The sequence below is a fragment of the Argopecten irradians genome, chromosome 1, assembly GCF_041381155.1.
Source record: "Argopecten irradians isolate NY chromosome 1, Ai_NY, whole genome shotgun sequence".
In the NCBI taxonomy this organism is placed as follows: domain Eukaryota; kingdom Metazoa; phylum Mollusca; class Bivalvia; order Pectinida; family Pectinidae; genus Argopecten; species Argopecten irradians.
This window is the reverse complement of record NC_091134.1, coordinates 49,891,230-49,906,643: the sequence shown is the minus strand read 5'-3', so window position 1 is coordinate 49,906,643 and position 15,414 is coordinate 49,891,230. Positions and strand designations below refer to the sequence as shown.

At 35.6% G+C, this 15,414-nt stretch overlaps 1 protein-coding gene across 4 annotated transcripts in view; it reads right to left on the bottom strand.

Moving 5' to 3' along the window:
* The window catches only part of LOC138331400 (uncharacterized), a 90,309-nt gene that overhangs the window by 32,845 nt on the left and 42,050 nt on the right, over window positions 1-15,414 (bottom strand). For all 4 annotated transcript variants that reach the window (XR_011209691.1, XM_069279014.1, XM_069278994.1 and 1 more), the window contains 5 exons: window positions 6,680-6,780; window positions 3,789-3,855; window positions 3,348-3,393; window positions 2,915-3,069; window positions 2,560-2,642 (listed from right to left, as the gene is read on the bottom strand). Coding sequence is in view for 3 of the 4 variants with exons in the window: in XM_069279014.1 (XP_069135115.1) it covers window positions 2,560-2,642; window positions 2,915-3,069; window positions 3,348-3,393; window positions 3,789-3,855; window positions 6,680-6,780 (452 nt within the window). In the remaining variant the exon portion in view is untranslated. The remainder of the gene's footprint in view (window positions 1-2,559; window positions 2,643-2,914; window positions 3,070-3,347; window positions 3,394-3,788; window positions 3,856-6,679; window positions 6,781-15,414) is intronic.

Here is a 15,414-nt window from a genome sequence, read left to right as displayed (position 1 = left end):
ATTAAACTGTGATAAAGTGGATTATATTAACTACCACAATCCATAACTTCAACCATACATTTAATACATTTTCGGTGAAGATGGATGACGTACGAACGGAACTTACAAAAGTCGAAGGAAACCCTCCACTGGAACACTTTAATATCGGCTCACGGCCCACGATCAGGAAAATGAACCGAAAATGTTGGGAAACTATCCAATAATTACGATAAAAAACACGTTTCATTATAGGGAAATATGTTAACACAAGTAAACATTCGCAGCAACACAGCAACAAAGAAACGTTGTAACAAAATGTAATTTGAGGGAAAATTCAGTTTCAAAGCTACTCAAAAATGTAGGTTAGGTTGTAAAGTGTTTCTATATAAACTAACAGAAAACCGGAAGTGGTCTTTACTACGTTCAAGGGGAGGTATAACTCTCTAAATTTCCTTGTTTTCGGAATATGATGTGGATAGGTCCCTATAGATATCCTGATATTTAAGCTGAAACTTGAACTGACTAACTTGATACTGCGAAAATTGGAATTTGCAGCATGGTGGGGATCCACGGGACCCTTCATTTTCATGGTATAATTCCATTTAAATTATTTCAGGACCTGACACTTTCATCTTAATAAATGATTTTTTTGGGTTTCGCCTTTTAACTGTGTGCCACACGTCTTAATTCTTTGAGGTGTTTGTATTGTGGCCATTAGTCCAGATGACCGGTTAAGGCCCCATCGCCTGCTCTCAATCCGTTCATAACCTAATGGCATTGGGTCCCGTTTAAGGGTAACAAAAAAGGCCTATGAATGTTCCCTTTCTCTTCTCTTCATTTCATCCCGCGGTGAAACGTTCCAACAGTACAAAAGTTTAGAGTACTGAACTGGTTTGATGCTTTGATGCTTGTAAACTGTAATGATATTTATGAGAAAAATCCTGAATTCATCATATCCGAAAGAATGAAGTGACTTTCATTCAGATAAACAATAAATATGTGAGCTAGATAATTTATGATTTTTTTTAAAGGACATTTGACAATCTAAAGTATGTTCGGTCTATTTTGCATTAAGAAAATTCAGTGCATTCCAATTTTTAAATTGTATCAGATTAAAGAGATGCCAGGACGACGTGGGTAAAGTACGATTTATCATTGATTAGTTCTATCCTGTGATGGTAAATCTCCAAACTAAACTCCTCATTTGGAGTCATTAATTTGCCTTTATTTCCTTCTGATACTCACTTTAAAAGTCAGTTTTGTTTTGACGTTCAACATTAATTATTACATACATTATATGTAACAGTGAAGTGAAATTTACGTGAAACAATTATAACACAGTGAATCAAAATACTGATGGTACTTAAATACTAAGACCTTGCATTAGGAGCTGTAACTTTCACAAAATAACCAAAATAATGTACATGCCAAATAAAACTTTCATGCAAACAGGAAAAAGATAACAAAACCATTAAGAACCATTGTCAAACATCTCCTTATCTGGATATGCTAACATCAAATTGTTTTCAAGCATGCACAATCAACTTGTAATCAAGTAGGTTCAAACAGAATTTTTTTTGGAAACCATCAAATCTAAATAAAAAAGAACAAAAATAATACCAAATACCTCAGTCTGTTTCAAGTTACTAATATCTAACCTGACCATCAATTAATATAACATAATGACAAAAATATTGATTGTATTTTGTTCAATACCTGATACAAAGTATGCTTGACCTATATATCTGTAAACACAGAGATCACTTTCCAATGATTTTTTACACCCACAGAAACCAGGACCCAAGACTCTTAAAGAACATGCCATAGTGAAATTCAAGAAATTAAAATGACCGTAAAGCACATCAAAGTGATCTGGCTGTGAATTTGAGAAGTGATAAGGAATGAAAACCAAACAAGAATGTGTATCACAATCCGGTACTTACCCAGTACTGTCAGATAGCAGAAACAAAATCATACAGTCATTCAAATATCCAATCATAACCATTAATGGACTTATCAATAGCATGCATGGAGTGTTATGATACAATTGGTAGCCTTGATTAATATACAGAAGTAAGTTCATTACCATGGGTTAATAATCATCACTGCAAGACCTTTATTTAAGTCAAAAAATTGAAATGGTTATACTAATGGCTTCAACAGAGTCTGAATATAAATGTTTATAAAGCTTAAAGAAAGCTAAAAATTATTTCCAAGATGTTTTGGTGCAGAACTGTTTCATAAATAATTTCTAGGGTATAAGGTTGAAAGTTACAAAGTATAAAACTAAGGCAAGGCAATCTACTGAATCAACTGCTCAAATGTGCTTCAAATATCATCAGATTCAGCTTCTGAAAGGTATTCAATGAAGCATAGGTGTTATTTTTATAAAGTTTTATAAATTTTTCTGAAGTTTAGATGATGATATCAAACTGGGTCAAAAGGCATAGGTCATAACATCCTATATATTTATTCCACTATATAAGAGGTGTAAGTAATACAGAGTTATTGTAAGTAAACACTATACCATGCTCTATTGGGTATATCTCAGAAACAATGTTGTAATGTGTTTTAACTTACAACTTTTTTGTCTTGACCTCATCCTTGGTTGCCGGGGTCACCTGAAATGCTGGTAAATGGATAACACCTTCTGCTTTCAGGTCCTACAACATTGCAATATATATTTTATGACTATATTTCACTGTGAAAATAACGATTAGAATTCTTTATAGATAAATATATTTCAGGTCCTCTTACGACACAAAGCTGTATCCCATAACCTTTTGATATTCCTCCAGTATTTTAGGAGGATTAGTCATTTAATCGTTTTGTAACAAACGGGTATAACTCTGATAAAGGTGGAGGTATGTTGTATTGATGTAGGTGGAGGTATGTTGTATTGATGTTTGAAGCACAGTAAGGTTGATTGACTTACCTCCTGATCTTTAAAGAAGAACATGTTCTGATGTTTGAGAACACACCACCGTTTGAGCCAATGTTTAGATAGTGGCCCATCGCCACGGTTTTTGCCTTTCCATAACCAACCCTGGCAGTCACCCTCACCAAGGTCTCTACATGACACTCGTCGGTCTGAAACAGTTACAAAAAAGTTAATAAATATGTCACCTGTTAGATAGGTCAATCAAAAGGTCAAAGAACACAGATTACAAAATGTCAACATGTCACATGTTACAGAAGATAAAATGAAGAGGATGTAGGTCACATAAGGTCAACCAAGGAGTCCAAAAGTGTAAGAAGTTTAATGACGATGTCAAAGTCTTTTAATTGTTCAATTGAAAAAAATCCCCTTTATTGCTGACATAACTAAAAGATTGATCTTATTTTGATAGCAAGCTAATAATACTAACCAACTTTCTTGGTCTTTTTTGGTCTCAAGATAACACTCCCACTTGACTGCAAAATAAAAATGTGAAATTTAATCTATTTCCAGGAATCTCTCAACACAATTTTGTTTTTGTATAATTAAATTTGATTTGATGAGTTTTGATTAAAATTTATTCTGCATGCCTGTATTCATTTTTTTCTTATTTTTTCAGAAAGTTATCAATTCAGGTAAACAAACAAAGGGCCGTAACTCTGTTTATGGACAGCAGCATTTGTAACATCATTCAGAGTCATGATTACGTAGGGATGGAACTCAAGAAACTGTAACATGACATTCAAAACTGAATTGGTAGCTGAAGATGAAGGTTCATGAAATGATGATTTTACTGCCTATACATGTATGTCTTCAACTCTACCTTAGTCTATAAGCAGAATTTGGCAGTAAAAGTATAGTGGATACAAACCTCCATGGAGGGGGTCTTCTCCAGTGGGATTTTCTGTGGGACGCCACTCACTATCACCACCTTGTAACTGTAACAAATGTTGTTATTAGAAACACATCATATCTCGATCTACATCTAGTTTCAAAATTGATACAATTATTTCTAATGTTAAAACAATGTACATCTTAACACGGGACAGTAAATCTGGATCACTCCCCTGCTTATCTTGGGATGCCATTTTACAACTAAAACAATGCAAGCATGAAAAAGGCACAAATTTTAAAGTTTCAAAATATATCAGTTTATCTGCCTCTTTTGCTTTTGAATAAAAAGTCAAGGTTGTTCATTCAATAAACTTGGTAGCTCTTCAACCTAGTATGCTACAGGCCCATTTTAAGCCTCTATGGCTCTTAGTTATGGAGAGGATTTTGTTGAAATACCCATTGTATATATTACACCATAGTGCATTTGAATAAGAATTTTAAGGTCATTCATTTAAAACACTTTCAATCCACTTCCACTTTCGGGAGATAAGAGTAATTGCTTAATTTTAGTCTATATGACGTACCCCTTTGGCCTTGAACAAAGGTCAAAGTCATTTATTCAATAGCAGCCCTCCACTCGAGTGTGCTATATTTGAAGTATGTCCAATATCAGAACTTTGTGCTTATTGGTTAGAGATGAGTATTTTTTTTTAAACTATCTGATCTAATTGAATATATAAGTAAAGGTCATTCTACAAACAACTTAAATAGCCCTAAGTAATTAGCAAGAGCATGCCGTACCCAAACATTTTAAATCTCTGTGTTTATAAGGTGCTAATATTTTTTTCTCCTTTAAAGCAGAAACCATCAATGAAAGTCAAAGGTCAAGATCACTAATTTATAAAGACTTTGTAGTCCTTAACACCAACATAACATAAGACCAATATTATGTCTCTGGTTAACTTGGGGGTTGAGAAGAAGTTGGTCATGCAGCTGGATGATAGATTATCATATCATAACATAAAGAAATAAGCCCAAAAATTGAATCCTTCATTATTAACCATCAAATTATTTTTTTTAAACTATAGCTACAAATCAATTAGAAGACATTATATACACTTATTTATAAAACTTTTCAGACATAGAAAATTTTAAGTAAAAATTTTTACCTGTGTTTTCCAGGTAATCGTGGCATTTTTACAATGATTAACTGCAGATCAAAGTGTAAATGTTTTCTTTTTTCACACAGGTAGATTCCAGAAGTGTAATATTCCCAAACATAAAAGAAAATCACTTTCATGTACACAATTGTTTCTCATATTTCTCATCTACTTCAGAAGCACATCACCTACAGGATGTTCTCGCTTCTCCATTAGATGTTTTAAATAAAGTGTTTACAATGAGGCTGTCGTTAGGTTTTCTACCTGTTCAATGATAACGAGATGAGGAAGTAAGAATAACCTTGTGACTGTCACCCTTCTGTATCTAGGCAATATATATACAATATCTGTAGGGACATTCAATACAAACTGTTAGCTCAACATCCATTAGCCGAAAAATCTAATTAGTTCTACCTTCTCAACAGGAAAAAACTTCCTGTTAAAATATTTGAATACGTTTTAAAGTGAAAATTTTGTCCTTAATTAAGATTCTTAATCTATGACTTCAAACAGAAGATGATTTTATTTCAGTTTTCAGTTCAATACTGTTGGCGTCCACAAAAACAGAAGTTGAAGGTTTAAACATGAGGGTATGTTTGATAACTGTTGAAGTGTTCCTACTGATCAGGAATGTCTATAATGACAGTTATACCACAAGTACATACTCTTTTAACATTTACAATCCTTGTGGTCTGTATGTTTAATACATGTATATATACACAGTCATTCACTAGCGGATGTTATCATGTAATATAGATAAGTTTTTGATACATATATTTTACTTCCTTGTATTATCAATCTTCTATTTACCACATTTGACCCAATCAGTGCCCACATCTCTATACAACTAATCCCCACTCTCAGTCAGATGTTATAATACATAGACATTAAATAAGAAAAGAAATTGAAGATAATGACTCTGATATATTTCTTGTCCATAATATATTTTGCGAATAGATAAATCATTTCACGTGGTACTTTGGATAATATTGAAAGGTCATGACTGCAGATATAATTCTATGACATTAAGCTCTTCATTTATTGCAATGAGCTGAGTCCTAATATTTCCTACTTTTAAGTAACCATAGTGATTTTAGATCAAATACGGTTATGTATATAGAAATAAGACTGAAAGTGAAATCTTAAGTTGAGCAGAAAGTAAACTTCCTTGTACCACTAACTGCTTTTATCTACAAATATATAACATCCTTAAAAAGTTTATAAAAAGACTAAGTACATCTCGACAGATAATGGAATGTAGCAATTAGGTTAGTATATCTTGTTCATGTTGTTCAATAAAACTAACTTAGATAATCTGTACTTAGATAATATCTATTCCTAAGATTGCTAACACTAACTCAGTACTTAGTTAATATCTATTCCTAAGGTTGCCAACAATAACTTATATAATCTATACTTAGTTATTATCTAGTCGTAGGATTGCCAATACTAACTCAGATAATCTGTACTTAGTTAATATCTATTCCTAAGATTGTCAACACTAACTTAGATAATCTGTACTTAGATAATATCTAGTCCTAAGATTGCTAACAGTAACTTAGATAATCTGTATTTAGATAATATCTATTCCTAAGATTGCCAACACTTTTAAACTTAGATAATCTATACTTAAATAATATCTAGTCCTAAGATTGCCAAAACTAACTCAGTACTTAGTTAATGTCTTGTCCTAAGATTATCAATACTAAGATAATCGTTACTTGTATACATAATCCATGACAGATTCCTTGTTAAATATAATCCTTACCTGGCAGATTCCTCTACAGAGGAAGCAATGCTGTCCAATGATACATCCGAACGGCGCTGTGACCCAGGACTACTGCTAGCACTCCAGCGTCCGGGCGGTTCCTGTCAAAAAAAATTACTCAAGATTAGTTCAAACAATTTCCAAACACGTTTTACTAATCCCAGTACATATATATTACACATTCTTGTTGGCCCATTGCTTGCTCACAGACAGAAGCATGTTGTAATTAAAAACAAAATTGAGGAGTAACTCACATGGTGAATGGTAGGCACGAGGGACACTACATCTTTTCATCTCCCTTACTAGGTAGGAAATTTAGCTACCTAATGGTAAAAAGTAAAATGTACCAATGTGTCATTCACAAATGTATTGCTAATATGCCATCTGCATACACATAAGTACATAAGTATACAATCGTCAGCTTTCTGCAGGAAAGACATCTAAACCTGACCTTACTTAAGTACTGACTTGTATTCCTTGTTCACTCCGTCAGACAATTGATGATATTTACACACAAACCTGACCCCATTACTGTACAAACTACATAATAGAAACAAGGCAGCATTTCCTCTGACAATTCATTCCTTACCAATATATTCAATGTTAAGCAATCATCAAGTCCTGATACCAACTTTGAAATACTGGTAGTTAAGTTTCTAAATCAGTACAACAGGTAACCCGGGGGGGCCTGCCCTTGCGCATACCTTCTTACATGTGTAATTATCAGTAATAAGAATAAGATAGGAAGTCTCCTTGTCTGATGATGTGTAAAGGTTAGAAGTTTGTGTACATAGCACCAGTACCTGTGACTGAGGGAAACACCAGCTAAGTCACCACCTTACATGTGTAATTATCAGTAATAAGAATAAGATAGGAAGTCTCCTTGTCTGATGATGTGTAAAGGTTAGAAGTTTGTGTACATAGCACCAGTACCTGTGACTGAGGGAAACACCAGCTAAGTCACCACCTTACATGTGTAATTATCAGTAATAAGAATAAGATAGGAAGTCTCCTTGTCTGATGATGTGTAAAGGTTAGAAGTTTGTGTACATAGCACCAGTACCTGTGACTGAGGGAAACACCAGCTAAGTCACCACCTTACATGTGTAATTATCAGTAATAAGAATAAGATAGGAAGTCTCCTTGTCTGATGATGTGTAAAGGTTAGAAGTTTGTGTACATAGCACCAGTACCTGTGACTGAGGGAAACACCAGCTAAGTCACCACCTTACATGTGTAATTATCAGTAATAAGAATAAGATAGGAAGTCTCCTTGTCTGATGATGTGTAAAGGTTAGAAGTTTGTGTACATAGCACCAGTACCTGTGACTGAGGGAAACACCAGCTAAGTCACCACCTTACATGTGTAATTATCAGTAATAAGAATAAGATAGGAAGTCTCCTTGTCTGATGATGTGTAAAGGTTAGAAGTTTGTGTACATAGCACCAGTACCTGTGACTGAGGGAAACACCAGCTAAGTCACCACCTTACATGGTCTAACTTGGGACACCATGTTATCATTCTAAATGACTCTAGAGTAACTTCACTTAGCGACCTTGAATCTACACATGTGTACACACAGGTGTAAATAGATAATCAGTCAACCATGACATCAGGACAATGGGATACAGGTAAAAAAGGAAGTAAATATATAATGTAATGTAGGGTTATTTCAGTCTTTTGTTGACAAATAATTACCCACCTTGACAGCTAGATTCAATACAGAATGCAACAAATTAATGATAAACTGATTGTCAAACTAGGAATACTTATGTATACCATTATCAAACATAGCTGTCTCCACATGTGGCAACCACAGACAGTTTCACATACTGGCTCCACAAGTGGCAACTGCAGCCAATCTCACATACCAGCTCCACATGTGGCAACCATATAGCCAGTCTCACATACTGGCTCCACATGTGGCAACCAAAGCCAGTCTCACATACTGGCTCCACATGTGGCAACCATAGCCAGTATCACATACTGGCTCCACATGTGGCAACCACAGTCAGTCTCACAAACTGGCTCCACATGTGGCAACCACAGCCAGTCTCACATACTGGCTCCACATGTGGCAACCACAGCCAGTCTCACATACTGGCTCCACATGTGGCAACCACAGCTAGTCTCACATACTGACTTCAAATGTGGCAACCACAGCCAGTCTCACATACTGGCTCCACATGTGGCAACCACAGCCAGTCTCATATACTGGCTCCACATGTGGCAACCACAGCCAGTCTCACATACTGGCTCCACATGTGGCAACCACAACCAGTCTCACATACTGGCTCCACATATGGCAACCACAGCCAGTCTCCCATACTGGCTCCACATGTGGCAATCACAGCCAGACTTACATACTGGCTCCACATGTGGCAACCATAGACAGTCTCACATACTGGCTCCACATGTGGCAACAGCAGCTGGTCTAACATACTGGCTCTACATGTGGCAACAACAGCCAGTCTCATATACTGGCTCCACATGTGGCAACCACAGCCAGTCTCACATACTGGCTCCACATGTGGCAACCATAGCCAGTCTCACATACTGGCTCCACATGTGGCAACCACAGCTAGTCTCACATACTGGCTCCACATGTGGCAACCACAGCCAGTATCACATACTGGCTCCACATGTGGCAACCACAGCCAGTATCACATACTGGCTCCACATGTGGCAACCACAGCCAGTGTCACATACTGGCTCCACATGTGGCAACCACAGCCAGTGTCACATACTGGCTCCACATGTGGCAACCACAGTCAGTCTCACATACTGGCTCCACATGTGGCAATCACAGTCAGTCTCACATACTGGCTCCACATATGGCAACCATAAACAGTCTCACATACTGGCTCCACATGTGGCAACAGCAGCCAGTCTAACATACTGGCTCTACATGTGGCAACAACAGCCAATCTCATATACTGGCTCCACATGTGGCAACAACAGCCAGTCTCACATATTGGCTCCACATGTGGCAACAACATCCAGTCTCACATACTGGCTCCACATGTGGCAACCACAGCCAGCCTCACATACTGGCTCCACATGTGGCAACCACAGCCAGTCTCACATACTGGCTCCACATATGGCAACCACAGCCAGTCTAAGATACTGGCTCCACATGTGGCAACCACAGCCAGCCTCTAAGAGCTATGACAACACTTTATCTATGATGGTCACAGACAGTCACTACTAATTGGGTCTAAAGTCAGCCCATCCATGTTTTGCCATTAAAACCAGACCTTTCATATATATATATTGAGCCGATTTAAGTCAGGCCCTCCATATTGGGCCAAAGTCAGCCCATACCTGTTAGAACCAAATTCAGCCCCCTCATATTGGACCAAAGCCAGCCCCAACCTGCTGGACCCAACGTTAGCCCTTCATGTTTGGGCCACAATCGAACCTTTCCTGTTGGAGCCTAAGACAGTCACTCCATATTGGGCTTAAGTTAGCCCATACCTGCTTGAGCCATACAGTCAACTCTATGTTAGGGCCAAAGTCAGCCCCTACCTTTTGGACCCAACGTTAGCCCTTCATGTTAGGGCCAAAGTCAGCCTCTTCATGTTGTGGGCCAAATTTTAAAATCATCCCCTATCTGTTAGAGTCACAGCTGGCCCAATAGCCCACAAGTGTGAAAGTACAGTCCCTATACCGTAATTGCATTGGGGCCATGCACTATTACCCAAGACCTATGGGAGCCACAGTAATAATCCATTACAGAATTATTCCAGTAGTTTTCCTAAACATGTCATACTAATTAACATCTTCAAAAACATTTAATTTTCCATAAAAAAATCTTCAAAATGAAGCACAGCAGCAATATCATTTTTCAACCAAAATCAAATTTCAAAACAATATAATTTAAAATCCATCATTTGGAAACAACAGCCTAAATGATTAAATTTGTGACTGGAGAAAACTTAAATTGACATTTTTTTAAACTAATTTTGTTTATTTTTAACCATTACATCATCAGCCACTTTGAATTCTTTGATCATCACAGTTAAAACTAAAGAATGTGTGTGCAGCTTTACATACATATTCATTAGAAAATTTCCAAGCAGAAGTTCCTCTCAAATACCAGTAACATATTATTTTCTTGTCTATTTTCTCCATCAATCAAAATCTACTAAAGCAATCGAGCAGACTGCAGTTAGTATGAAGACGCCGAACAAAACTGTAAGACGGACCCTCATACTGGCAAGAACTATCGAAATGAATAAACTGGTGACTTCACTTCAATATATCAGATTCTTTTAGACTGAAGCTATAAATATCAATATAAGTACATTTCATTTATCTATACCTATATGGATAACTGTTTAAATACAGACTTTAATCTAACTATAGGAATGACTATCAAATTTGAATGGCTTCTCCACCATCTAGATGTCGGGATGCATGGGACAGACAGGCTACAACGAGACGGACGTGAGTAACAAAACATGGCAGAGACATGAAAATATTCTTTCATTTATAATTAAGATAACAATTAAAGGCATCACTTCAATTTCCTCTGATTAAGTAAAACCAGGAAGCCGTGATTACCGGCAGTTATTATAGGGCCACATGTGGGTATTTCTTGGGCCAAATATGGTAATTAGTATCAAGTTTAATTATTTATAAGCTTTGTAATGTATTCTCATGCTTTATATCGATATGAATTTAATTTCAATTCTACATTAGAGTGACCAACTAAATAGTTTTATTTCTATAAAGGGACACTAATTCTTCTAATTTCGAGATGTTTTTACTTCAGCTGATGTCACATGTACTATACCAAAACTCAACTACTGCATAAATGATTTTAACACCAAGGTTTCGGAAGCTGGGAATCAGCTAAAGCTGGATTTCCAATCTATCTTTAAATATCGCACACCCGTGTCAAATGGTGTTCAGACGAAATTGTGCAACAAATTTAATTTGACATCCCGTTCTTCCCCTGACACCTATGTTTTAGCTTCAGTGAAATCAAATTAAACTTGCAAGCTGGGATGGAATCAAATTTATTCCTTTTATCGCAGTGTGGAAATCAAACTCTACACGTCAATACCTTATTGTAGTGAGAAAACCCGACATTAAGTCAGGGATGTCAGTTTGATGGACATTCAACAAATAGCAAAATATTTTGGAAATTAACATCAATTGATATTACAACTATATTTGGCCATTTTAAGCGGTGACCCTATTACCACCGATCAAATGTTCTTGATTACTTATACTTAACAAATGGGTATTTTAGGTCTAATACAGTAGTCAGTATTGCATCACATTACTCCGATACAGCAGAGCAGATATTGGTGTGATTATTTCTAGAAACAATGCTGTAAGCTGTCACCTTTTAGTGGTGAATTTATTTTACAATTGATCATAAAGCAGGAATTCCACTTTTAAATAATTTCACCAATTTTGAATTCTTTATACAAATTTTTGGTACAATGATCCTTGCAATTGACTGTCTTGAAATCTGTTTTGAATTAATCTAAATTAAAGTTTGCTCTGAAATTTTATAACAGTGTTAAGTTTTCTGTGAATACCTTTCTATTTCTATACATATTTATTTTCCACTGCTACACTGATCTTCAGTCTTCTGACTTAGAGAAAACAATTAGTGAATTTCATATGAAAATTAACCAAGAACTGAATTTGACTCGGCCTTAAGACTCCCATCCCAGAAAACATGTATTTCCTTCTGTAATGCCTCTTCAGAACTTCATCAGAAACTTTGACAGGATCAATTTTCAGGGTTACAACAAATCGGCCTGGTGTTATATCTGAGGTCCTTATCATCAATGGGATCCATAGTATGGTCTCTAGTGACCTTATAGAGCAGATGGCTCAGTGGCTCCATCACCACTGTAATCTAAGGCTTTAAAACCTGACCTGTTTACAGCACCCATTATTAGTGAAATTGGTGTCAAAGTATCCCTGTCATATTGGCTGCTTTTGTCAGAGAAAACTCACAAGAGTCAAATGTCACTGAAGTCGCTGCTAATTTAACCATTCCCAGTCATCAATAATGAAAACATATCAGTGATACATTTAACAGGTTCAAAATGAAAGTATTATGTTCTGAATTCAACAGGCCCTTAATTCCTGAATTGATGGATGTCTTGACCTAATTAGTTCAATGACCTATATATATATGTATCTCACAAATCTCTAAGAATATTTTGTCCTTAATAGGATGACTCTCTTATATCCTGAATATAATATCTATCATGTCCATATTTCCTGAATGCAAGCTACTGTATTGTCTTAAATCTAACACATCCTTGTTCTCTAAGGAAAACTGAAAGTCCATGCAAAAATGGCCATTAAGCTCTTTGGCTAATATGCCAGACTTCCGTGATTTTCATCCGATTTTTTTTTTTCATTACATATTTTCTCGAAAGAGGTGTTGATATCAGATATAGACAAACTATAACCATAGCCTAACAACTTAGTTTAGAAGCAAACCTCAAACCATTAAGGATCCTTTTAAAGCTTTTTATACATGTTGTTCCTGGATGAGATATCACGACTTCACCTTTACTCCAACACCTTATAACCAACAATTAAACACCAGTTAAAAGCCCTAGTCCATGTGTACATGTACAGTGCGCTAAAACCAGACAGACTTTAGACCACAAATACACATAAAACAAGAGATAACACAGAGGATTTGGTTAGTTCTGTAAACATAATATCCTCCCTACAATTATCTTCCTTGTCAAACATATATGAAGATTGTATTCTGAAGATTGTATTCTGAAGATTTGTATTTGTCTATGGATGTTTTTTTTTTATATGATTGATTGAGTTGGTCTCAAGATCAATCTATAGAACTCATTATTTTTTATAAAATTTGATGAATGATAATTTGATTTGAAAAACGAGAAAATGAAAACTTGACATATCTATAAATGCCTCTGCTTCCATATGAAATTGGCACAAGATGTGACACCATATGAGATGGGATTAAGCGATAGGATAGACACATCAGTAGAACAATCATATATATCATATACCTACAAGGGTGCAGAAACTGGCATTACCTGAGCTTCAATCATCTTGATGAAATAGTCTGTAATAATTCCTACTAAATCTCCATAATAAATAGCAGATCTCACATTAAACATCCAGTTATGTCTTCACCACAAGAATCACACATCATTTTGTAAGTCTCGACTCTCCTACTTTGTCAGTATATAAAAGCAAAGTCCAGGTAGAAAAAAACTTCACAAGATAGTATTATACTAAGCCTTGTTTCACAAAGGTACAAAGACAGAAACTGGGACTAGGAAGTGGGATCTACCCACTGAGATAGATCACATCTATATAGGTAAATGTGTAGGCCATATATAATATCAGAGAAGTTACACATAAAAATCTATATAGTAAGTAGTACTTGACTTTTATCATGTATACACACATGAACGTCTAGGTCGTCCTCACGTATAATCTCTCTGGACATACCATTGAACCCAGACCATATCTTAAAAAACTACCCCTCTCATTACAATCCTCCCAACAGGTCTGTGTTTCTAGTTAAGTCATGTAGGATTGACAAAAAAGATGAATGAAAACAAATAACAATTTTTAAAAATGATAAGTTTTTATCAAAGATGAGAAGTTTTTATCAAACACTAAAAGCTGTGCAAAGAGATGAAACAAAAGAGCCAAAAGCACAACAGTTTCCAACATCATGCATATATGTTGACCACTAAACATCATGAGATTCCTCTGGACAAGCTTATTATCTGGCTTATTGGGTTAATTATATCTATCTTATCATGAGATTCCTCTGGACAAGCTTATTATCTGGCTTATTTGGTTATATATCTATTTATCATGAGATTCCTCTGGACAAGCTTATTATCTGGCTTATTGGGTTAATTATATCTATCTATATCTGAGATCCTCTGGCAAGCTTATTATCTGGCTTATTGGGTTAATTATATCTATCTTATCATGAGATTCCTCTGGACAAGCTTATTATCTGGCTTATTGGGTTAATTATATCTATCTTATCATGAGATTCCTCTGGACAAGCTTATTATCTGGCTTATTGGGTTAATTATATCTATCTTATCATGAGATTCCTCTGGACAAGCTTATTATCTGGCTTATTGGGTTAATTATATCTATCTTATCATGAGATTCCTCTGGACAAGCTTATTATCTGGCTTATTGGGTTAATTATATCTATCTTATATCATGAGATTCCTCTGGACAAGCTTATTATCTGGCTTATTGGGTTAATTATATCTATCTTATCATGAGATTCCTCTGGACAAGCTTATTATCTGGCTTATTGGGTTAATTATATCTATCTTATCATTGAGATTCCTCTGGACAAGCTTATTATCTGGCTTATTGGGTTAATTATATCTATCTTATCATGAGATTCCTCTGGACAAGCTTATTATCTGGCTTATTGGGTTAATTATATCTATCTTATCATGAGATTCCTCTGGACAAGCTTATTATCTGGCTTATTGGGTTAATTATATCTATCTTATCATGAGATTCCTCTGGACAAGCTTATTATCTGGCTTATTGGGTTAATTATATCTATCTTATCATGAGATTCCTCTGGACAAGCTTATTATCTGGCTTATTGGGTTAATTATATCTATCTTATCACTTAAAGGTTATGTGTCTATTTATTTTATCACTGCACATTAAGGACCAAGTACTCTGATGATCTGAACACATCTATTTTATAGATAAA